General features: G+C 36.1%; 1 protein-coding gene across 2 annotated transcripts in view; it reads right to left on the bottom strand.

Annotated features, from left to right (window-relative positions):
- Positions 1–24,619, bottom strand: part of PTPRK (protein tyrosine phosphatase receptor type K) — a 540,066-nt gene that overhangs the window by 233,390 nt on the left and 282,057 nt on the right. For both annotated transcript variants that reach the window (XM_040627788.1, XM_008691238.2), the window contains exon 6: positions 14,512–14,686. In XM_040627788.1, the coding sequence (XP_040483722.1) occupies positions 14,512–14,686 (175 nt within the window). The remainder of the gene's footprint in view (positions 1–14,511; positions 14,687–24,619) is intronic.

A 24,619-nucleotide genomic window follows, 5' to 3' on the forward strand; every position in this document is an offset into this window, starting at 1 on the left:
TCTCTCTAGATTTTAACTCAGGTAGCAAACATGGAAATGCAGCTACTCTGCAAGTGAGGTATTTGAATAAGGGAAGTTGGCCCATGATTTGACTTTTAACATAAAGAGTCTGAGCACATCCTTACCCTGAATATAAAAATAGAGTAAGTGAAGGAGAAAACTTCCTCCAGAGCATACATTAAAAGTTTTCTAATCCTATTATAACCAAGCTGAAATAAATAAGATAATAGAGGTAATCTGCAAAGAAAGGAAACTAAAAATAAAAAATAAGCCAGAGAGTCTGAGATATTCATGTGACTTGATCAGAGATGGTTGGACCACAGAAAGCTCACCTTGCTAAGGGCGGTCCAGGGGACTGTCTGAAGTTGTTAATATTCATGTGAAATTAACAGTAAGTGTGTATGGACTTTCTTTGATTACCAAACACTGTGAGACCAGAAAGAGGATGGGCTATTGAATTCTGAACGACTTTCCCCCCCACAATCAGGGCAGCTTTGGAATCCAAACAACCATATGATATTATTAAAGACATGGTTAGATATTTCCGAAGTTTTTGTAGAGATACAGAAGCAATTCATAATTCCTGGTATAAAATCCAAGAAGAATGCTCAGGGAAGAGGGGAAGAAGAATGAGGGAGGAATATCAGAATAGTTTCTTAGCCTTTTAAAACCACCCATGTGCCAGCTTATCCAGATTCTAACAAAACCTTGCTAGGCTTGCTGGAATCTAAGTTGAGTGAGCACATACATTTGCTTGGGTGTGCACATTTCTGTTAGTATGTCAGAATCTGGGATAGTGATGTGTGGGAACCATAGTTTTTTAAAGATCCCGTATTTGATTTAAAGAGGGTTATACATTTCCTGCTCCTCTACTGAGAACCGCTGCTATAAAATGGTAGGTTATATAAAACAATAAAAATAAATAAAATGGTAGGTTATAGCTATAATGCTACTTTTGTCAGGGCATGAGGTAGTTAAAAACAGTAGCCATGCAACTTAAAGCCAATGCACTATTTCTAAAATGACAATTGAATAATCACAGTTACATAGTAGTTAGAATGACTGAAACGTAAGAAAACTCACAAATCTGTTTCTTATTGATATCTATCTAAATCTTGATGCAAGTAGTATTTTTCTAAATACCGGTATGTAAATTCAGTTAGTTTATATACCACACGATGTTACCGTGGCATGGTCAAAGAAAGAGTATGAGCTCTAGAGTCAGATTTGGGTTACAATCTGAGGCCAGCCCCTTAGAGCCACTTGGTCTGAGCAACTTTATCTACCAACCTCAGGTTCCCTGGTAAATTAGGGATATTAAGAGCTGTCATGAAACTAGAGAAGTAATGTATGTAAACCTTCTATAACAGCACCTCACACACTGCAAATGTATTATAGTGAGTTGTTTTTTTATTACAACTTATACTAAACATTTATATTCTGTTTCACTTAATTTATATTTACTAGAAATAATAAATGTTTTAATCATGTTCATTATGCCCCATTATAGCAATCAGTTACTAAAATAAGCTTATGAGTTGGTGCTCCAGCTACCTTCATCACCAATATATATGGAAAGTACGGAAATTTTTAAGCATACAATTTGACAGGAAAACCAGATCTTTAGGGACATGCCTTGCTTACTGACACATTTCATTGAAAAGAAAAGCCATATTGGGGCAACCTGGGTGGTGCAATTGGTTAAGCATCCGAGTCTTGGTTTAAATCAGGTCATGATCTCGTGATTGTGGGATTGCGTCTGGCTCTGAGCTTCAGCTTCTCTCCCCTTCTCCCTCCCACTCACTCACTCTCTCTCTATCAAATAAACACATAAAATCTTAAAAAAAAAGAAAGAAAGAAAGAAAGAAAGAAAGAAAGAAAGAAAGAAAGATACAAATCTCTTTTTAATTACGTAAACAGTTTGTTCACCCCTCACGGAAAGAAAGTAGAAGAGAGGAAGGAATTAGTATCAAGTAAACGTTGACACTGTACAATGTTATAACTTCAAGACTAGATATTCCCATAGCTACATATAGAATTATAAGATCCTAAAGACCATACGTTTTATTTTAATTAGCAACAAATATGATGATTAACCTATAATAACTGCTCAAAAATGTTAATAAAGTCAGTGAATAAATTGAATGCTTTTATGTTTATAATAAAACAACTTTGTTATTTAAAGTGAACTGAAGAGAAGTGAGAAGGAAAGGGTAAAATTGATGATATTTAAAACAAATTCTATTTTATTTCCACATTTCAGATACATTCCCTTATAAGAATCCAAAAAAACCCCACACACATTCAGCAAGAGGGCACACTTCCATAACACAGCAGGAAGACATGTGCTGCTAATAATAAAAGATATTCATAAAAACAACTTCAATGTATATTCTGTCAAGGCATGGGCAAGAACCAAATGTTTTATTTTCAGTACCCAAAGAGGATTATCAGTATCAATTGCTCAAACCCATTATCGATAAACAAGATACTTTCAAATATATAGGCAAGAGAAGAGAAAATTTACAGTATTGGTATTTTTAAAAAATAATTGTTATAAACTTTTTATATTCATCTCAAGAGTAATTTCATTTAACACCTTAGGTTCCAGGCGGTAATACGTCACTAAAATATTGCCAAACACATTTTTATGAGATAAATTCAATTATAGTCGTTCCAACTATTCCAGCCACAATTTAGACATAGAATCCAATTATCCATTTCATTTTCATTTATACCTCATGGGCTAGATCATTTATCATGTTTCATGATAATGATCAGAAGACACATGGAAAGTGATTTCTGGAGTAACAAATTACCTACCATATTAGCATAGCTTACAAGATCCTGTCAACAACTACTATGCATAAATATGAGGTAATTAAATTTACAATGTGCAGGAGTGTTTGATATGCTACTTGCTTCCTTCGCAGCTGCCAAAAATCTGGGTTGCTAAATGCAGCAAACCCGTTTGGTTGCAAATCAGGAATCACTGTGCCCCCGAACAGCACCAGGCAGCCAGTATGCAGTGGCTCAAGATGCTGAGATGCATCTTTCAACACCTGGTATTATTACTTGCCACCAAACTATCCATCATTACTGCAGAGACAGGTGGGAACGAAAGTCCTGGACCTTCACGTTACTGCTCCTTGAACTCTGTCTCATCCATCTTTTGCATCATTCCTGATTCACAACTAAGTATCCTCTCCTGGCTGCAAAACCAAGTGTGAACTTGTAATACCTTTAACCCACAGTGCTTCTCTAATAGTAACTGATTTCTCTTTATTATGGAGCCACTGTTCAGAAAAGACTCATGCTTGCTTGCTGATGCCAAAAGATACTTTTTCAAAGACCCAAGTCATAGAATTCCAACAGTTGNNGGGAAATGGTATTGTTTTGTTTCATTTTCTTTCGTAAGTTAGGCTTCAAAACTGCATGAGAATTTTGATTTTATTAATATGTATTAATATTTATCCATAAAACTCAGAAAGACAAACTTAGATAAAGACAGACACAGATGCCTCTTCATGCAAAGGTACAAACACCGGAAAGGAGAGATAGCTATAACATGGGTACAAACTCAGCATTTCAATCTGAAGGCTATTAATCAGTGTCAGATATGTTGGAGAGGCAAAACCAGAACTTTAAGCTACTCAGTATGTTTAAATGCAAAACATGCGTTTATCCTTAACACAGCACAAACAAAAGAGAAGGATTTAAAGTTACATACAATAATATTTAAGAAAACTGCCTTTTAAAATAAATCTCTCACACCCATTTTTTTTCCTTCTTCACCAATTGCTAAGAGAACCTTCAAAAATGATACCAGTTACATAGTGGTTGGCATGCCATAAACTATCCAAGACTAAAGGGTTTTAATTCCGCTCCATCTGAATGCTGTTATAAAAGTTTAATAAATCAAAATGATCAAAATGTTCCCAGTGGCAGATTGGGATTCAGTTTCCAATTCAAATTCTCTTTAATATATGGCTTCTCTGACATCTTCCATTTCTGCCATCTACGTTGAATCCCAAACACCCTGCTTTTCATCATTACCAATGCATCAACAAGTCTGGTCATGGTAACTACTTTTTAACACTCCTGCACAATACAAAGAAATGTCATACCTGGTGGGGGTTTTAAGATAAGAAAATTACAGCACATGAGAACTCTTTATCTACACGTAAGTAAATATTTTTAAATCACCTGCTGCAGTGAATGACGTTCTTTCAGGATTGAGAAATGCTGCTGGCCAAAAGTCTTAGACAGAAAATCCCCCTTTCCCATGTTTTTAAAAATTGATATAAGAAAAAGGTGTATCTAGGAGCATTGTTGTCAGGGGCAATCAAATTCTGAAGAGCAGAGAAAGTGAAGTCTTTAGAGAGCTTGCCTCATTTCTACGAAGTGCAAAGTTTTTACATGCGACAGGAAAAAGAATTTCACTTAGCCTCAAATCCAATCAGAAATCTGCACTGAACTAGCAGGGGAAAAAAATTTACACATGATATGTTTTATGTGGGTTTTTATACGTGGATAACGTCAGGAATAAAGAAAAAAAGGCATCTTTAAACAGGCTTCTCTTTCTAAATTTTCCATTTAATTGAATTCATCTGCTTTTATCCTAAGTTGAACAACATAAAAAACTGTAAAACTATTGGCTAAAGGCTATGAAATGGGAGCTTACAAATATACAAGTGTTTCTATGCACTAAGTGCTCACTGTTTAATTCATCTTGTGTTGAATCCCTGTTCAACACCGTACAATTAGTCAAAACCTTTCCCCTCATGCCTAAAGACTTTAGAACTGTCTGTCTAGTAACACAACCAAAAGCTTACAACTGAAATTATGATCTATGCTGTTAAATAAGTTTTTCTACAAGTCTTCTGATTTCTGTCCATAATACCATATATTTCATCTACTATCCCAGGCTGACCTGTCCTTCTGCTGTCATCATCTCTTACCCTTGACTCGCTTTTTGCACCAAATACTCCCTCAAAGACACCTCACCATCTCAAGTTCTTATGGTTTATAGAGCGCCCTAAACTGACCCCCACCCTTTCTCCAAATCATCTCCCATCCTGGTTTTCTGAGACAGATATGAAGACATGAGCAACCTACTTCAAAACGCCCAAAAGTCCCCAAAGCAGATTACAAAATGTATGTATATTTCCTAGTCTGGATTCAAATTCCTCCACAATTAGGCCTCCAAGTGCACCTTCCGCCTCATCTCAGAATTTTCCCCTGGAAAACACTATGCTATACTTAACACTGTCCACAAGAACATGTGTTTTCCCATACCCTCTGCTTGAAATTCCCCTTCCTTATCTTCATCTATCAAGATCCTACCCCTCCATCAATGCTGTGATGAAACTGCCCACCAAAGGCAATTAATGAGGCTGTCCTCCTCTGCTCCATACATTAAGGCCAGTTCTTTCATAAGGCATTCTACAACCCATGTTCTTTTCATTTCTTCAACAATTATTTGATTATATCTACTGGGTGTTGGCCATGGTGCTGCCCACAGAGACACAATAATGAATAAGCAAAGGGAATAGTCCTTGACTTTGCCAATCTAGTGTTGGAGGCAGATGTTAGGAACACAGACATATTTTGAATACTGATGAAGAAACACTACAGGCAGAAAAAACAGAGGTCCTAAGGTAGAAGATTGCATGCTGTATTAAAGCAAGTGAAAGCAAGCCAGCGCTGCTGAAGTTTGGTGAGCAAAGGACTGCAGAACGCACTGCAGAGGGCAGAACCAGATGAAGGTGGGCCTTGGAGCCTGTGATGAGATATCTAGAATTTATGTTACATGAACAAAGAGCCATCAGAACCCGGGGAGCACAGTCTTACTTTGTGTAGTCTGAGCAGTCTGACTGCCAAGCGAATACTGACTTGAAGGAGGCAAGTACTGATGTGGGCAAAGCAGAGAGGAGGCCTTTTTAAGAAGAAGATGACACGAAAAAAAAAAAAAGAAGATGACACGATGCAAGTGATGGCAGTGAAGGTAAAGAAAGTGCTGGGCCCCCAGAGGATATGTAATAAAATTCAAACAAATGAGTGAAACGGTCAATTAATATACAAATTTCTGAGTACTGTATCTCACTCGACAATGCAAAGATATTCGAGACTACTGTCTTGTACAAATATCTGTTGTGCTCATATTAATAAGACATTACATAAAGATCTTTTGAAACCTTAGAGCTAAGTAATTTTGGAGAAAAAAATTGTAAAATAAAATTGATAATTCTCTCCTGTTCTGGAAAATAACTATCATTTGGCCGTTAGGTATTTTTGAAAAAAACACTGAGAAGAAACTAGAATGAAGTAAGAATATAAAAGCATGCCTATGTTTGACAAAAAAAGAAGCCGCACAGGTGGAGGGAACAAGAAATAGAAAGGCCCTAAGGCAGGAGTATGCTTGAAGAGTCCATATGTATGCTGCGGATTAAGGAAGGAGGTGAGTGATAGGAAATAAAGTTTGAGTGATACACAGGGGGTATTTCATTTAAGACTTTTTGTACCAGGAAAGAGCTGTGATTTCTTTTCTTCCTTAATGTGAAGGGAAGCTGTTGGAGGAAAAACATGGTAACATGAGAGTAGCAATGGTTTCTTCCATAAATATTTGAAGATGAAAGAAAATGCCAATGGCAATTAGGAAAATGTAAATAACCATGTGGGGAAAATTTCCTTCTAACAAGGGAACAGGTAACTATTCATTCCTTGTTTGTTTGTTTGTTTGTTTTAACACAATGACAGATTCTGTACCGAAACCATGAAATCTGATTCCAAATTGTGTAATACTGCAGAAAGACAGCAAAATATTTTCTTAGTTTAAGGCTCAGAAAGCAGAAAATGGAGAGCAAAACAAAGTTTAATTTTCACACATTATATCCTAAATTTAGAAGCAACCCTTTCCCTATACCTGGTAAGATATGAGAACACATCTGTAAGTCATGATTTCTCCAAAAACAAACATCGGAGCTTAGATAAAGCTATATAAGGAGAGGCTGTCAAGGATTTATGTGTTAAGAAAAACTGCCCGCATTTTGTCACAATTATTTAGTCTCTGTCCAGTTCTCAGTGCTCAAACCTCACGTTTAACACCAAAATGGTACCACTTTTCTTTTTTTATAAAAGCTAGTAACTATGAAGTAAACACAGTCCATGCTGAGGACTAACAACATATAAATGTTTACCTGTTCTTATTTGTGTTGACTTTATGATTCTTTTTAATTCTTTCTAGACTAAATGTTTCTTAGAAAAGGAAATAACATGATTTATATTAACCCGGATGGAAAGAAAAGTGCGTTCTGCAGTAATATGAGAACACTTCGTTGAACAAGTTGGTTTTGACTGATTTACCGAACGTTTGACGTCTACCTAACATTTTGTGAATGTTTTCTGTTTGCTGTGTATTTCTTAGCTTGTATTCTTAGTAAGTCAGGCTCCTGATGACATTCTACTAGTAAGCAGAATGTGTGTTAGCTAGCTTTTAAAAGGATGTGAACATCTCAATGGTAAACAGTTTATTCTAACTGTAAAAAGCTAAACACCAAAACTCACCCACCTGTCAGTCATACACTGGTGAGGGAGCCTATTACCCTTGACTCTCTAGAAGATGAAATCATGGGAGAGCAGAACAGACTCAAGAACTAAAGCTAATGAAGTAATGTCCCGAGTCCCTCCACAACACTTCCATTGCCATCTTCACTCATTGTACGGCTAACAATACAACGAGTTAGCTCTCTGCCTCACTGACTGATTTCAAACCGTAAGCTACAGAGCTTCTGTTTAATTAACGTTCTACAAGACTCTCACGGTACGTTATTTGCCAAAATAGTGCTTAATAAAGGGCTCTAATGGAATAGCTCCTTAGGTATGGTATTTTCTATTTGTTGGAGGATCTTATTTTTTTTCTACAGAGTTAGAAATGTGACCAAAATCAAAGATCTGGCCAAAATATTTGATAATTCTACCTTTTCCTATAAAATTAACTAAATTAAATTATAAATTGCTTGAGAGCTGGAATGATGTCTGCTGTTTCTTCGCAATTTCCCGGTGCCTATTACTTAACCGTTTTAAGTACTCAGTAAAGGCTGCTCGCTGATTTTCCAATAAAGTTGCAAATTGACTCATGGCTTCCTTTTTGGTTTGGGGTAAGGGAAAGAAAAATAGTCAGCAGGGAGGGGAATATAGATTACAAAGACACTGTTAACTTCATGAAGTTGATGTAAGTTCTCTGGAAGAAATGGGCCCAAATTACATTTATCACAAACTCCAAGAGAACCGAATTGAGAGACTCAGAAGCAAAATACAGGCCTAGGAACAGTGCTCTGAAATCAAATTCCCTGGAGTTCACAGGAAGAATTATTTGGCATGCAAATCATCCTGCTTCCTCTTTGATCCTTCTCAAATTCTTAAGAAGTAGGCTCCAACAAAAGCAAACTCCCCAAAGATTCACTACAAAAAACAGTGACCAGCACCTCCACTGCTAAACATTATGCAGAGCTCCACACGTGAATCATCTACGAAAATACACTCAAAACTCCTTTGGGAAAGAACTCTGATTGCGTTTTTATTTTTAAAACAAACAAAATAAGTAACATGAAAATAACCACGTGGGTAAAACAAGCGCGGCATGCTGCCATTTTCATGAAGTAGCCGAAGGAAACTCTGAGGAGGGAATTAACAGGAAAAAGTATTTGAAATAATGGTGTACGAAAGCAGACAGAACAGAGTCTCTGTAATAACATACGATCTAAAATGAGGACATCCAGTATCCTTTTGCTCATTTAGAATTTAAAAATGTACCAGACACCTTGTACATTGAATCACCTGAATTACAAGTAGCTACGATGAATGAGAGGAGACTCCAAATGTTTCTTTTATCATACTCAAGGGTAGCAAAGTAAAATTTTAAAATATGCAACATTTGGGGTCTCCTCCGAATTTAAGACATTTGGTTACGCCCCCGCGTGTGCTTTCCTAACTATACAGGGACAGTTGGGGGAAATTAGTGTGTTGTCAATTCATATGTTCTTAGACTTTCATTAAAGTTCAGATTTTATAAAATACAGATATTTGTACTGAATTCTCCCAGATAACTCCAAATTTCCTGTCAAGGTGACTAGTTTTCACAATAGAAGCAAAGAAAAGGGATCTTCAAGTCACCATTAAGGAAAAGGATCTTTATATGAATGCATAAGTCTGACAACTGTGCTTTGAAAACTAGTTAAAAATCAATAGTGTGTGGTATTAAGCAACACGCTGACGGACTCAAGCTACAAATTCCATGGCCTTTAACCATTAAAGAACAAAAGTAATAGTATGTCATGTTTTCCACTTCCCAAATGTCCTTGCTTCTAATATAAAAACATTAAAATGAAATATTCAACATTATATACAAAAAAGACTAGAGTAGAACATATTGGTCATATCAAAATTATTTTTTAAGTGAAAAAAAAAATCATGCCAAACTTGAAGTCACCCTTACTAGTAAGTTTGTAGAAGACAGCCCGATTCAGACACTACAAAAAACAGTCCTCCCGTCCTTTCCTGGGTGCCAGAAATCTCCATCCCGTGTGTAGATGAGGTGGCCCGCGGCTCATCCTCCATTTCCTTTGTCTTTCAGGGTCAACACTCTGACTTCAACTAAACAATTTTATTTATTAATTGCTAGAGAGAAGTATTGATCGTCTCTATAAAAATATTGTGGCAGGTGCTGTAGCAAACAAAGATAAACTAGACAGGCTCTAATGGAACAAAAACCACAGATGATTTCGATAGGAGCAGACCTTGAAAAGTTCAAATGCAAATGCAGCGTTAGTTTGGACTTCTTCCCTTCTTCTCCGGTGTGGTGCGTAACTGGTACTGGGCAAGTGATTCCAGTAACTGCTTGCTATTCACCAAATGAGCTGGCATCCCACTCCACACTTTTCCTGACGGGATAACACCTTTCTTTGGCACGACAAAATTCCAAACTGTATGTCCTTCAGAATTAACTTGCACATTCTTTTAAAATACTTCCTCAGTTCCTACCTTACCTGAATAGAATTAATAAGTCTCTCTGACGAACACTGCTTGTGCTCTGGAATTCCATGTACAACTATTCTCTACTGGATCTTCCAACTGTCTCTCCACATGCAACAATACTATTTTTGATACTTGTGGGAGGTAATAATCTCTCTATCCCCAAGTGAATGAGACCAAAGAAGTATGTAAGTATACTGCTACCCTATGACCATGAGGAGACCCTAGTTTAGAACAGAAGACCAAACTATGGACTGCAGAGAGAAGAACTGAAAGAACTTGGATCTTTCATGACTAAATGAACCAACCCTAAAGTGTACCTCTTGTACCTTCCAGGTACAAAGGTCAGTAAATACCCTTATTTTTAAGCTAGGTTTTATTTTCTTACAAAGGGAAGTATCAACAACAATCCAAACCCCTTATCATTTTAAACACCAAAATTTGTTTCACAGGTACACCTACTGTGCAGAGGAAGGTTGGGGACAGACATCCACCCTACTGACTCTACGGCTAGAGGTCGCTAGTATTCACTGAGAATAGATATAAATAATAACTGAATGCTTTTTACATCCAGAGCATTTTGACGATGGTTGATAGTTGGTGCTAAAATTTAAAAATCAAACCAACAAGATAGATAAACAAACAAAAACTGTGTTTTTCGCATTAAATAAAACGTAACTGGAGTTTCACTGATAAAAAAAAATAGATAGAAAAGCACAACTAACAAATAGGAATAGAAATTGAGTGTCAGTTGCAGCAGACAGAGAATTTCACAGAAGTTTATTGTGGGTCAGTTGGTCAGGAATGTAAGTGGACCCTTGATTTAGAGAGGCGGGAAAGGACGGAGAAGATTGCCAATGAGGTAAAGGATGGGAATCTATAACAACTTAGGCTACAAAGTCAGGGCTTTCAGCTTGAAGCTTGTAAACGCCATTTCAACCTGTATTTCACATTTTTTACACTTCAATTTTGTAGAAACATTGAGCAGAAACATCTGCTCTTCATCTCATCTCTGTAAAAACTTTTTGTCAATAAAGATTGGCTTCCACAAGCTGAAGACATTATCATTACTCAAAATGATCTGGAAGCAATGCTAAAGTCATGACAAAGTAAATTCTGTTTCAGCATACTTTTTTTTTTTCTTCTTCTGGCTGTGGGAACACAGAGATCAATACTCTTCAACACGAGAATTTTGCAGTGAAATTTTCATTTGTAACAAACAGTAGCGAAAGAGCCTTAAGCATGCCCTGTCACTTTCAGTTTAGGAGAAAACGCACTAATAAACTCTTACCCTTGGGTCATTTTTGACAACAGGCAATACTATGCCATCTCTTATTAACAACTATTCATATCACTGCCCCAAAAATTTCTTTTAAAATTACCATCTTTTGTATCGATGTAACAGGATGTCAGCTTTAAAAGTGCCAATGAGAGACAGGACCTGTCACCATAGTTAATTCTCAGCACTGTTTTAACACCAGGACAGCCGACCCCAAAGGGTGGGTTTTTTGGTTAACAATATTTATTTGGTGGTTATCTAGACAAACAAGAAAATTTATTCCTTTATATTCGTTTTTCAAATAAAACAACAAGCAAAGTATCACCTGTAAGTATTAGATATATAACAACATAAAATATGTTGAAAAGAAAATAAAACTGCCAAAACGATCAAAGTATGTTTCTAAAATGTTAGTGGCCTCTGGATAGCAAAATTCAAAGCACCATTGTATTTTAACCCAACAAGTACCATATAAAATCTGAAACAAAATGTAGGCTAAATGGCAAAACTTTAAAAGAAAAAGAAAAAAGAGTCAAACTTTTCTATGAAATTCAAAGAGTCTCCATTTATAAATCTTACTGACATATTTATTCCACAAGTAAAACTCCCAGAGCAGCCATAATACATTTGTCTCCAGGTAAAGAAAACCAAGCTTTGATAAAATGATAAAATCTACTTTTTGATTCAGATAAACAAGAGAGATCTGGTAATGCCAACACAAATCTCTTCTAAAATACACAAACATAAAACAGCTATATGAGAAAAGGAAATGTATCTTTAAAAGGGAGCACCCAGATAAAAGCTTCAACCCTGCTTTCTATAAACTGTTGAATACACCATAAGACCACTTCCTCAAAAATAGTATATATATGTATATAAATATATATGTATATATACACATATACATATGCACATGCAGAGAGACAGACACACACACACACACACACACACACACACACACACACACACAAATAACTGCACAGTATTCAAAAGCACTCTAACTGCACTATGAAAAGCCCCCAGCTCTTTCAGCTCGTTTCTGCACATCAAATGCACAGAGTACCATACAGATCAGTGAGCACGATGACTCAAGAGCACACCCAACTTCCGGAATCCAGAGCAAATTAGTCACTCTGAAGAATAGCCAAGAACACCTTCAGGCTTTCCAAAGTAGGCTCAGGTGAGAAAGAGGCTGGAAGAGGCTCAAGAGAGATGAGTATAAAAGCATCTACGAACATAAAAACCGTCTCTCCACCTGAACTTTGCCTGAGCCCTGAACACTAAAATACTATCCTATTTTCTAATTATTCAATTAACTGGGACTGTGATTTCATGAACTTAAGCAGATGATATGAGCTGACTCTGGAGACACGAGAGAAATCTTATTTAATACAGAGTCATATTCAATCTATTAAGATAAATTTTTTTTTAAAAAACTAATGATGTACTGTATGGTGAATAACAGATCATAAAAAAAAAAAAAAAAAAAAAAAAAAAAAAAAAAAGATCTGTAGGCTCCCCCAAGACAAAAAACATCACAAACAGCCAGTGGCATCCTTTAATCATGATCATGTGAGATAAAGCTGTGGTGGAGGAGAAGGAGCCCAGCATGAGGAGTCAAGAAACACAGGGTTAAATTCTGCTTCAGTCAATTATTAGATTTTGGTGGCTCTGGGCAATTATCAAATAGTCTGAATTTCAATTTTCTTCTCTCTAAAGCATTAAAGGTTAAAGTATTAAAATCAAGTAAATCTTAAAATGAAATAATGTATGTAAAAGACATTTGATGTCAAGCATTTAAAATAGATTTACTTGACTATGGATGTCTCTCGTGTTCTCCTTCCAGCCTCTGGGCCTTGACACGTGCCCTATTCTCTGCCTGGCACTTCTGCTGGCATTTTTCTCTTATTCCTGCCCCCACAACCACATTCCTCATGGTTCTCAACATTCAGATCCTATCTCAAAGAAGATTCACTCACAAGGATCTTGTCTTGATGTCTCGGGTTAATCTCAGTTCAGGTTAGACAACCTTGTTAGGATCTCCTAAACTTGAGCAGACTTAGGTGGTTTATAATTATTTTCATTTGTGTCATTATTGATTGATGCTGAGTCTATTCAACAGAGCTGTATTTCCTCTAAATTTTCACAAAGGAAATAGACTCCTCATTTTTACTTTTTTTTAAAGATCTTATTTATTTATTTGAGAGAGAAAGAGAGTGAGCGAGAGAGAGAGAATGCACACGAGCCAGGGGAGGGGCAGAGAAGTGGACTCCCCGCTGAGCTGGGAGCCTGATGTGGGACTCGATCCCAGGGCTCTGGGATCATGACCTGAGCTGAAGGCAGACACTTAACCGACTGAGCCACCCAGGTGCCTGATTCCTCATTTTTAAGGGTTCAGTTCAACTGCCCCCTCTCAAAGAGGTCTTCCAGATCACCCGAACAAAAATATTAATCACCATCATTTTGAGTGTTTATTTTTCCTCATAACACGTACCATAATTTGATACATTTTCAATATTTTTCTATATAGTGCCTAATACACCTCAGTGTTGAGCTCTACATGGTCAGGGACTTTGTATTTTATTTACAATTTTATCTCCACAAACTGGAATGGTGTGTATATTTGGTGTGTATGTTTCATAATATCAGGGACCCAGTCAATTTTGAATGAATTTAATACACATTGTGCACTTTTACTTGTCAGGCTAAGCTAAAGACCACTCAGCAAGTCTAAATTTCTAAGATCCTCTAGGGGCCCAGAACTGGTGAACATCACCACCACTGATACTGTTAAAATTTACAGGTCTCCATGGGGATAGAAACTCTGACCTTGACCTCATGGCCACAATGCTTTGAAGAGCAAAAGTGGTGTCTGTGGAGGTATTTTAAACAGGAAAAGCAAGTCTAAAATTAAAATGCAACACTCGATGGTGGCAATACGGAATAAAGTGTTCTACAGGGTTAGGCCTCTTAGAGCTTTTTAAAATAGATTCCTTTCTGTGAAAAACACTTGTTGAAACCTTGTTCGACAAAGGTACAACGGACTTACTTTACTTAAGACATTAGCAGAACTTCCATATGATATAATTTTTGGTGACTTGAGATGAAGAGAAGCAGGTTTAACAATCAATCGAAATATCTATAAGGTTGCTTTTATTCTAACAAAGCCAAGCAATTTCATGAAGTGAGAGCAACTTTACCTCTTACAATAAGTTGAGCGAAATTGGACACACCGGAGCCTCGTTCTGACTGAGTTACACAGCGATACAAATCCTGGTCAGTTTTTGTCACTTCCTGCAATCTGAAGGAAGCAGCAAATCTTCTGTGATTGATGTTCTTAGTCTGGGCTACTGGTATATCTTCTCCATTTCGTCTCTGCAAGCAGAAACCAATCTTTAAAAAACAGATTCTTAACATTTCTATAAATCTAAAGCATCTTAGCAACCGAGATCTGTGATAAATTATTCTTGTTCCTAAATTAGAAGGAAAATGTCTATGTAGCCCCACAAATCTTTACCACTGTCATTCAACCCAAAAAAGCATGGAAATAAACACTGGTATCCTTTAGGGATATAGCACTGACATTATAGATTACTACTATTTTCCATAAAATTGTTATTAGCTCAGAGTATATGAATTAACAGAACAGTTAATGGCCCCATGGCATATAATTTATTGCCCTCCTTTGCCCAGAGTATAAATATGGGAGCTTGTTGTTAGCCCTTATTCTATACTGCACGTGCTATATAATAGGTTTGTCCCCATGAGAAGACCAAAACCATGCCCAATGCATCTTTGTATTCTAAAAGTGTAGCATGTGACCGGCCACAGAATGACAATAAAATACTGATGAATAATTTAAAGTCAAACCAAAATCTGTACTCTTTGCAAACTTTATCTCTTTGGCATTGATGACAGCCAATTTATACCGTTTAAGAGAAGTAATCAAAAGAACCTAAATGTTAATAGCACATCTGTCAACTTTCAACATGAAATACTGAAAAGCATATTTACAACATCAGGGTACCTCAAACAAGACCAGTAAATGTAAGCTATAACGGAAATCGTTGAAAAATTCAACTATAATAAAATTCATAACTTCTATATGTTGAAAGACATCATAAATAAAGTGAAAAAAAAAACAAGCCACAAACTGTGATAAGATATTTGACATGGAAATAATCCATCAAAAGATAAATAGCCAGGTTATGTAAAGATCTTCTACAGTTCAATAAGAAAAAAGACAAACAACCCTATCAAAAAGTGGACAGGCTATAAAAAGAGAAAATGCATACGTCGAATAACCATGGAAAGAGATCCTCAACCTTAATTTTAAAATGTCTACAGTCAAAGATAGCACAAAGGGCAAAGAGAAGTCCTCAACCTCATCTCTTGTTGGTGAAATGCTAAGTATCCCCGGTATCCTTTCACACTACTTAAAAATCATTTCATACTGTTAGATGTGGGCAACAAAACCCCTAACATTACTAGTGGAAGTATAAAATATTACAGCCATTTTAGAAGATAATTTGTTACTATCTAGTAAATCTGAAGATGTATATACCCTAGCACCCAGAAGTTCACTTCCACATTTCTACATTTGAATCACCTCTGCGAATGTGATCAAGGAGATAATGTACAAGAACGCTGAACTCAGAATCGTTTCAATATAGGAACACTTCAATACGGGAAAGATCCAAATTTTCCTGAATACACTGAGATTTGGCCATTCGATAAAATACAATGTAGAAGTTTATGCAAACTAAGACCAGCAGCATGCTGGTAAAATGCTGAACAGCTAGTTCTTAACCAAAAATATAAAGTGTTGATTTGTATCATGTCTCAGCTTCTGTGGTGTAAATACTCCCACTATGGCCATTTTCAAATGGCCAATGTAATATTGGTTGGCTCCTAAAATTACTGAAAAATTAGCAATAGCAATCACAACCAGCTCCATTATTCCACCAATGTGAAATGCACATATACATGTTTAAACCTCAAATAAAATTCCTTAATAAAAATTAGTATATGAAATAAAAATGCAAAATGTCAACTTCTTTTAAATTTGGTGGGTACATTAGTGGTCATCTTACTGTTTTCTATAATTTTTCATGGCTGATATATTTTGTATTTTTTAGAAGAATAAATAATAGATCATTCTATAGTAACTTTAAATCCTAAAATCCACTGTATCTGTAATCTCTTTTCTCCACACCTGAAATGATATATCTGTGCATACTATGCAGTATATATGCATGTATGGTTATGCACACACATTCGTATATACCTAAGGACACAAAGTCCCAACTAGGACTTTACCATATTTTATTCATTCAGCTTTTTGTTAACTCTTTCCTTACCCACCTATTCCATGTTTTTGCACCAAGATCTCTGATCATTCTCTTGGATAATAATGAAGAAAAAATCCAGCTTATATTCAGAAGTCTTAAGATATAAATCTATAAAATCTACAAACCACACAAACAAAAACCCATTACATATGCAAATTTCAGGCTGCCCTTTTTTCAATATTACATCATTTGATAAGATCTTTCTAACTGGAAGGCACTCTTTATGCCTGCACATACTCTCACTTCCTCTTCCTCTAACTTATTCCTCCAGCGGTGCCCTCAAACTTAAGCCACCTTTTTCTTTGCCATTTATATTTCTGCAACACCAGCCAAGTCCCGTGGCCACCCTACCTTCTGAATTACCTTGTGTGTGCACACACCCCCATGTCTTTTAACACCATGCCTCTCAAAAGCCCATCTTCTCTTGTGAAGAGATTCTAAGTACCCTCAATATTACCCTCTCAATCATCATTATTTCATCTTTCCATCTTAATTGCCATTCGTCTCACGATACCACCTTCCTCCAAACTTTTCTAAAAGGAGGGCATGTTTTCTTCTATGGCCTTACTCTCCTTCAGGGAAGGCCACCACTATCTGGTTCATTCCTTGTGGACCCACTCCTCTACAATCCCACTCATCAACCTCCCAACTTCTGGAAAGCCCAGCATGCCTAAGTATCATTCCAAGTTATCTACCAGGTAAAAGTGTCCTCTCCAGCATTGTCCTGTGAATATTCTCAACGATCCTAAAACTCACCATGGCCTCAGTGATACCCAACATCCTCTTTTAGTACCTTAGAACATCCAAGTTCCCGTGCTATGACAGTTTCCTCTAGAACCACAACGGACCATGTGATTCTCCCATTCCTCCAATCCTCTGCATTTTCAATGAGACCTCACTTGACCCCTTACCTTACAACCAGCCATCAAAGCCTCAATGACTGGCTTTTCTATCTTGAATCTCTTCTAATATAGTCTTTCTATATATATAGATATATACTTGTATCTAGATATGTACTTATATCTATATATACTATATAAGATACTTATATCTATATATATACTTACATATCTATATATATCTATGAAAGTTACTATATATATCTATATAGATATATAGAGAGAGATCTCTCCCTCACTTCTCATATCGTATCATATATAGATAGATATAGATATATACTTTTTTCCCTCTTTGTATATTGAAATCACCCTAAAGGTAGGGTTTCAAGTCTTACTTATATATATATATTTTTCTTCCATGCCATCATATATATTATCTTTATTTAAAAAGTCGCTCAAGTTCTTGGTTAAAACGAACGAAATGCATTGATGCTTTTAGAGACAAGAATCATGTAAGCCCTCCTTAGGCTTTTATAAATTATTATAACAAAAATATACTAATCACTCATTAAAAGTAATAATAAAGAGAAGCTACATGAATACAGAACCTCAAAGGCATCTAGAGATCATTTATGCCAAGCTATTTTTGACCAATACCTCAACTTAGAGACATTAAGGGGTCTGCTTAAGGAGATCCACAAGTACACAGGCCTGATTACATTATATTATTGTGTTTGTTAATATGCTAACATAAGTACAAAATATATATGCTTATATAGGATATACATTATTTATATAATTAAAGAGCACAGTAGACATACATGCTATTTATCTCTTAAAATAACAATAACCATTCATCATACCATTATACTCTCATAATATTCAGGCTTATCTTCAGTAATCATGTAATAAGTACTTCCATGTTCCTGATAGTATATAGACTATTATCTCGGTTCTGTCACTGTTATCTCGAAAAAACCTATGTGATAGTTATTTCCATTTAAAGATCATAAAATCAGTATTCAGAAAGATTAGAAATGTGATATGTAGCCTTTTAATAGCAGGATTAAAACTCAAAACCAGGTTTAATGACACAAAATCCAGCAGTATTTCCTCTAAACTAAACCAAAGCTGCTTTTTCCCCCATTTATATTATAGGTCCAGTCCAGTGGATTGATTATTTGTTGTAAAGCCTTGATCAATGCATTGTACCAATGAGAAATACAATCTACTATCCTAGACATTGCATTATTTACTCAGCTTCCAGTAATGCATTACAGTTAAAAGTAGCAAATGATGACACATACATTTCAGAAGTCAAAAATAATGATAACTTTTCTTTTATAATCCAAAATAATAGGTCTTTGCCTAACTACAAGCTATCAATTTAGCAGAGTGGGCAGCACTATGAAGGAAGAAAGAAGTAATGTTAAATTTCTCCCTTAGGCAGCAGCATTTGCATATAGTTTTCTGCTTTTACATTCTTCAGTTCTAGGCTCTTTTTTACATGATTTCACCATTGTAAATATCCCCAAGTCTGAGAAATACTGGGAAATGAACCACAAAATTATATGATCCAAGGATTATAACCTAACACTTTGCCTTTTTCTCTCCCCCACTTCTCATAGCCTCGCCATGCTTTCTTACCTGCTGTGTCTCCAGTACAGGTTGCTGAGACTGGACATTAGAGTTCCTGAGTATTATTACTCCTCTATTTAACTAAGTAAGCTTCCTCGTGCAGGCCATATGCAGTGTTTATTTGACAAGTTCAGTTCCTGGCTCAAAATAGTGTAGTGACCATATTAATTAATTCTCAACATCTTTAATAGCCGGGTTATTCATCAAACCCCTTGCCACTCAAAGTGTGATCTACAGACCAGCAGCATCAGAATCACCTGTCAAATTGTTATAAATGCAAAGTCTAGAGATCACTCTAGACCTACTGAATCAAAATCTGCATTTTCACAATATCCCTAGGTTACACATCAAGACATTACAGCTTGAGAAACACTGGTAGAAAAAAATCATGGAGGCCCTATTCCTAATCATAGTGAAAGGTGTAAAAATGGGTGTGTACCCTGATTTTGGCCAATGAGATTCGACAAAAACAGGCCAGTTCACTTACAGGAAGGTTTTCACACTTCTAGAGAAGACACAGTAGGCCCTCTTTTCTTTTTCTCCATGTTATGCCTAAAACTAGAAGAGCGGACTTGTCAATGTGAGAGAACCCAACGTGAGGGATAAGCTGACATACTGAGGACGGACACATCAGGGAGAAAGACAGAATCAGGTTCTTTTTTTTTTAAAGATTTTATTTATTTATTCGACAGAGACAGAGACAGCCAGCGAGAGAGGGAACACAAGCAGGGGGAGTGGGAGAAGCAGGCTCATAGCGGAGGAGCCTGATGTGGGGCTCGATCCCATAACGTTGGGATCACGCCCTGAGCCGAAGGCAGACGCTTAACCGCTATGCCACCCAGGCGCCCCAGAATCAGGTTCTTGATCGAGAGTCTGAAATGGTATGAACAACTCCTAGAACCCCCTTCTTCCTGGACTTCCTGTTAAAGGACATAATACACTTGGTTTTATATTACTTTCAGCTTGAACTCTTAAAAGTTAATATGGCACAGTTAAAATATGATACAGTTTATCTCAGCTTTTCAAAGCTTGAGGAATAAAATTAATCCAATTTAATTTAAAATTAAATAATGTGGCTCTTAGAATACTTGCAGGGATTATGTCACTCTGTTGACTTAAAGAAAATATTAAATTACATTTATCGTTTTATTTATTTTTCACTGCCTTTCTTGGGCACATGATGATATATGATCCCTCCATCCTCTTGGAGTCAGAGAAACTGTTAAGAGACTTTTTCCCTACATTTGGTATTTAGGTTCCTGTTGAATACATTAAGAGGACTAAGAGGATGGCATATGATTTGTCAGCACTTGCCCTTTTATCCAAAACTAAACCCAAAGTAAATTTGCACAACATAATTAAGTAAGGTTGAAGTGAATCATACAACAATCCAGCCAAATTAATGCCAAGGAGCTAAGGGTTCCTTACCACGGCCTGTCTACCATATGAATGTTTCCTCTTTCTTATGAGCTATTATTATTATTATTATTGAACGATTAAACCAAGAATTTTAGAAACACAAAAGGTTTTATGGCAAAATTAAAGGCTTAGAAATCTAGACATTCCTAAAATTAGAAATATGTTAGTATTTTGAGAAAAGCACTTATTTATACCCACTAGAAATTATTACATTTATTTCAGCAGATTAAGCATCTAATAAGAATATAGTGTTCTTCTAGGAAAATTACACTAAAATGACAATACTAAGTTGGTCAACATATTTATTATTTGGCAATGAAAGGACTGAACAAGGTGAATGATACCTGACACATTAAAAAAAAGAGAGGTGGCAAATATAATTCTGATTAAAAAGCAGGGTAAAAATGTGCTGGGGATAACAAATTACTAGAATCGATCATTACCCAAGTATTACAAAATGTAAATTCGGCTGTTAAACAAGAAAAAGAGTTTTAACCTACGAAGCACAGGTGTCTTTGTAGCATTGCGGTACAAGGAGCGACAGAGAGAGCATGAGAAATTGGACTGAACCATGCCTGATGGAGGATGATATGTAGGTTCCAGTGCTGAAACAACCATTTCATAGCTTCACAATTCTCATTATTTCTCACATCTCCACCTTTTATCTAAAACTGGGGGTATCTATGTGTACCTGCTGTTCAACACAGACGTTGAGAATATTAATGAGACTAATTGTAAAAAGTTCTCATTGCAAATCCTGATAATAGCAATACTATGAAAGTAATAATAAAAACAATATCTAAGCAAATAACACATTTAATAACTGTGATGGTCGTTTGATAATTCAACTTGTCTAGGCCACAGTCCCAAGTTATTCAATCAAACTAGGTGTCCCTGGTGAAGGGATTCTGGAGATGGGACTGAAATCTATAACCAATTGACACTAAGTAAGGGAGATTATCCTCAATAATCTGGGTGGACTTGATTCAATTAGTTGAAATGTTTAAAAGCAGAGCTGAGGCTTCCCCTGGAGGTGAAAAAATTCCACCTATAAACAGCAACTTGAGTTTGTGCCTGAATACACCAGCCTGACCCTCCCAAGGGTTTGACCTGCAGGCTTCAGACTTGCCTAGCCAGCCCCACAATCACATAAACCAATTTTTTGCAATAAACCTTAAAAAAAAAAAAAAGTGTGTGTGTGTGTGTGCATGCGTGCGTGTGTATGTGTGTACACACATACCATATGTTTTTCATGTTTGAACACTGACTGATATAGATGATTTTGTCACCAGAAATGCTTCTGGAAGAACAGATTTTTTTAAGGATGAGTTTTCTGATCTGGTTTGGTTCTGGGTTTTCTAGAACTGGTTCTCTAAATCTGCTTAGATTTAGAGGCAATAATAACTCTATTGCCAGTAGTAAAGAAGACACTGTTAGTCCATAGCATGATGTAGTAAAGAGATGCAATATATCACCATTAGATACTCCTAGTCAAATACCTATAGAAGGTAAAGCTCTGGGTGACCATGCATTTGTGACCTTAGAACATTTTGGACACATTAAGGAATATAAATAATGATACTGGCTGGTTGCATCAAACTGCACTGGAGAAAATGGGAAATATAAAGCATGTGAGTTTACAATTATAAAACTATACCATTCATAGTAAAAGTGAAATTGAGTAGAGCAAAGAGACCAATACAATTAAAACATTACACTTGAGGGATTCCGGCAACTTGGTAGCAGTGGAATAATTTTTCACTTTCTGAATCTACCACATAAAAAGAGACAAAACAATAAGAGAAAGTAAAGAAAGAAAAGGTCCAGACAGAGTGGAGATGAGAACAAAATCAAGAAATCCCAGAAAGCAAGTGGCCATATTTTTAAACATAACTTACAGAAACAAAAGAGGGATTCTTAAAATCAGGAAAGTTTTCCTGAACTCCACATCTCTTTTTAAAATTTCAAGACAACATGATTCACATAAAAATGAACAACTTAAAAGTATCAAGGTCAAGTCCAACATAAAGTTATTATAACTTTAAAATAGAAGAAGGAGCAGAGTATAAACCCCAGAGTCTCTGAAAGTAAGTCAGGAAAATATGCCCACAAAACAGGTCAAAACTGAAACCTAATATTTCAAGCTATGCTAAAACATATTAAGAAAATGACTCATGACATGAAAGAGTAATATAAATTTGAATTAATAAACTCATAAATAAGATGACAGAATTCAAGAAAAATTAGAAGTGAAAGAAAAAAGTCATTTCAGAAATGTGATTAACTAGTGTAAATAAAATCAACAGATGATGTCTTAAGCAAAACAGAATGTGGGAAAAAAAGAAACTTTTAATTTAAAATTAAGAGGACAAAAAGGATTCCAGAGAGAGTGACTACTAATGATGAAACACAAAGAAGATCAGAGACACGATACAAGTCCATACAGAAGGAAACAACAACAACAAAAAATACTAAAATAATAATTAAAAGCACCTTCTGAAAATTTTTAAAGAGTTTTAAAAATACACAATGGAAGAACACACCACATACCTAAGAATAGTAACCTAGAATGACCCACAGTGATACATACTCTGATAAAATTAGAATCTTTAAAAAAACAGGAAAAAAGTCCTTTGAATATAACTGACTTAAGAAGGGCACAGGGGTACCTGGGTGGCTCAGTTGTTTAAGCATCCAACTCTTGATTTCGACTCAGGTCATGATCTCAGGGTTGTGAGACGGAGCTCTGTGCTGGGCTCATGCTCAGCATGGAGTCTGCTTGAGATTCCATCCCTCCCCCTGCTCACGCTCATGCTCACACACACTCTCTCTCTCTCAAATAAATAAATAAAATATTTAAGAAAAAAGAATCAAGGACACAAAAAGAAATTAAGCAAGTGCACATATAAACTATTATCAACATCCAAGAACTCAGGGAATATTAATTCCATGTGCTATTCCTGAACAATCTACTAGAAAATGACTTTCAAACCACCAAAGTTACTGGAAGACATGAGATATAAACTGATGGTAATCATTAAAAACATAGTTACCTGCAGAACTAAGTAAATAAGGGCTATATGAGAAAGAGCACAGTATGCAATAGTTATATGCTACGAGTTACATGCTACATGTATTCAAAATGACATCAGATTTTAAAATTGAGAAATTATGGAATATTCTAATTCTCTCTTCCCCTGTGCCATTGAGACCCAAGAATAGTAGCATGGAAAAAAGAAGCCATAACTGACAAATTGTAATAGAGAAAACATTACGTGAAAATCTTCGGGCTTGAAATTGAAATATAAATAAGAAGTCATAGATATTTTATCTTTAAATATGCATTTTCCCTTACTTCTGTTCACTGAGAAGGTCTAATGAAATGAGTACCCTTCTCCATCCACATCATGGTCCTAAAACAGTTTCCCACTAAACCAAACCAGTGCACTGGATCTGGAGAAGAAAATGCACAAAAGGGCGATGAAGCATCTCACAGTATCAGACAGCAGGAAACTACCAAAAACTACTGAAGTCGTATCAGAAGAACTCTGGAGCCAACTTGAAGATGTTCTCACTAGCCAAAGATGGGATAGTTTGAGTTTTAATAGTAGTAATCATAGTAATAATTATAACAAATTGAAGTCAATTGAACATGTTTAAGTCCATGAGTTCATAAGAAGAAAAACAATCAGTCACCTTCAGAGAATGATAAGTAATCAACTCATTAGATTGACAACCAATAACTGAAACAAAGATCTGAGCATTTATCCTCTCTTTCCTTAATGAAGTATGTCACTGGGTAGCGAAAGGTAGATGAGAAGTATCTCTTCTTTAACGAAACTAATACAAAAGAAATAAGAGAATTAGAATATCACAATTTACAGCCTGCACCAAATGAATATAGGCATTAAGCATCAATGGCTATGAAGATCACAAAAAAAAAAAAAGAGAGAGAGAGAGAGAGAGAGAGAGACATTTTGTGCCTCCTGTAATCATCCCAGGGACCACCTCCAGCACTGCCAAAGGATCAAACTTGACTCTGGATGTGGCTGTCAGTTTAC

This window comes from Ursus maritimus, unplaced genomic scaffold, assembly GCF_017311325.1.
Source record: "Ursus maritimus isolate PB19 unplaced genomic scaffold, ASM1731132v1 scaffold_13, whole genome shotgun sequence".
NCBI classification, from domain to species: Eukaryota; Metazoa; Chordata; class Mammalia; order Carnivora; family Ursidae; genus Ursus; species Ursus maritimus.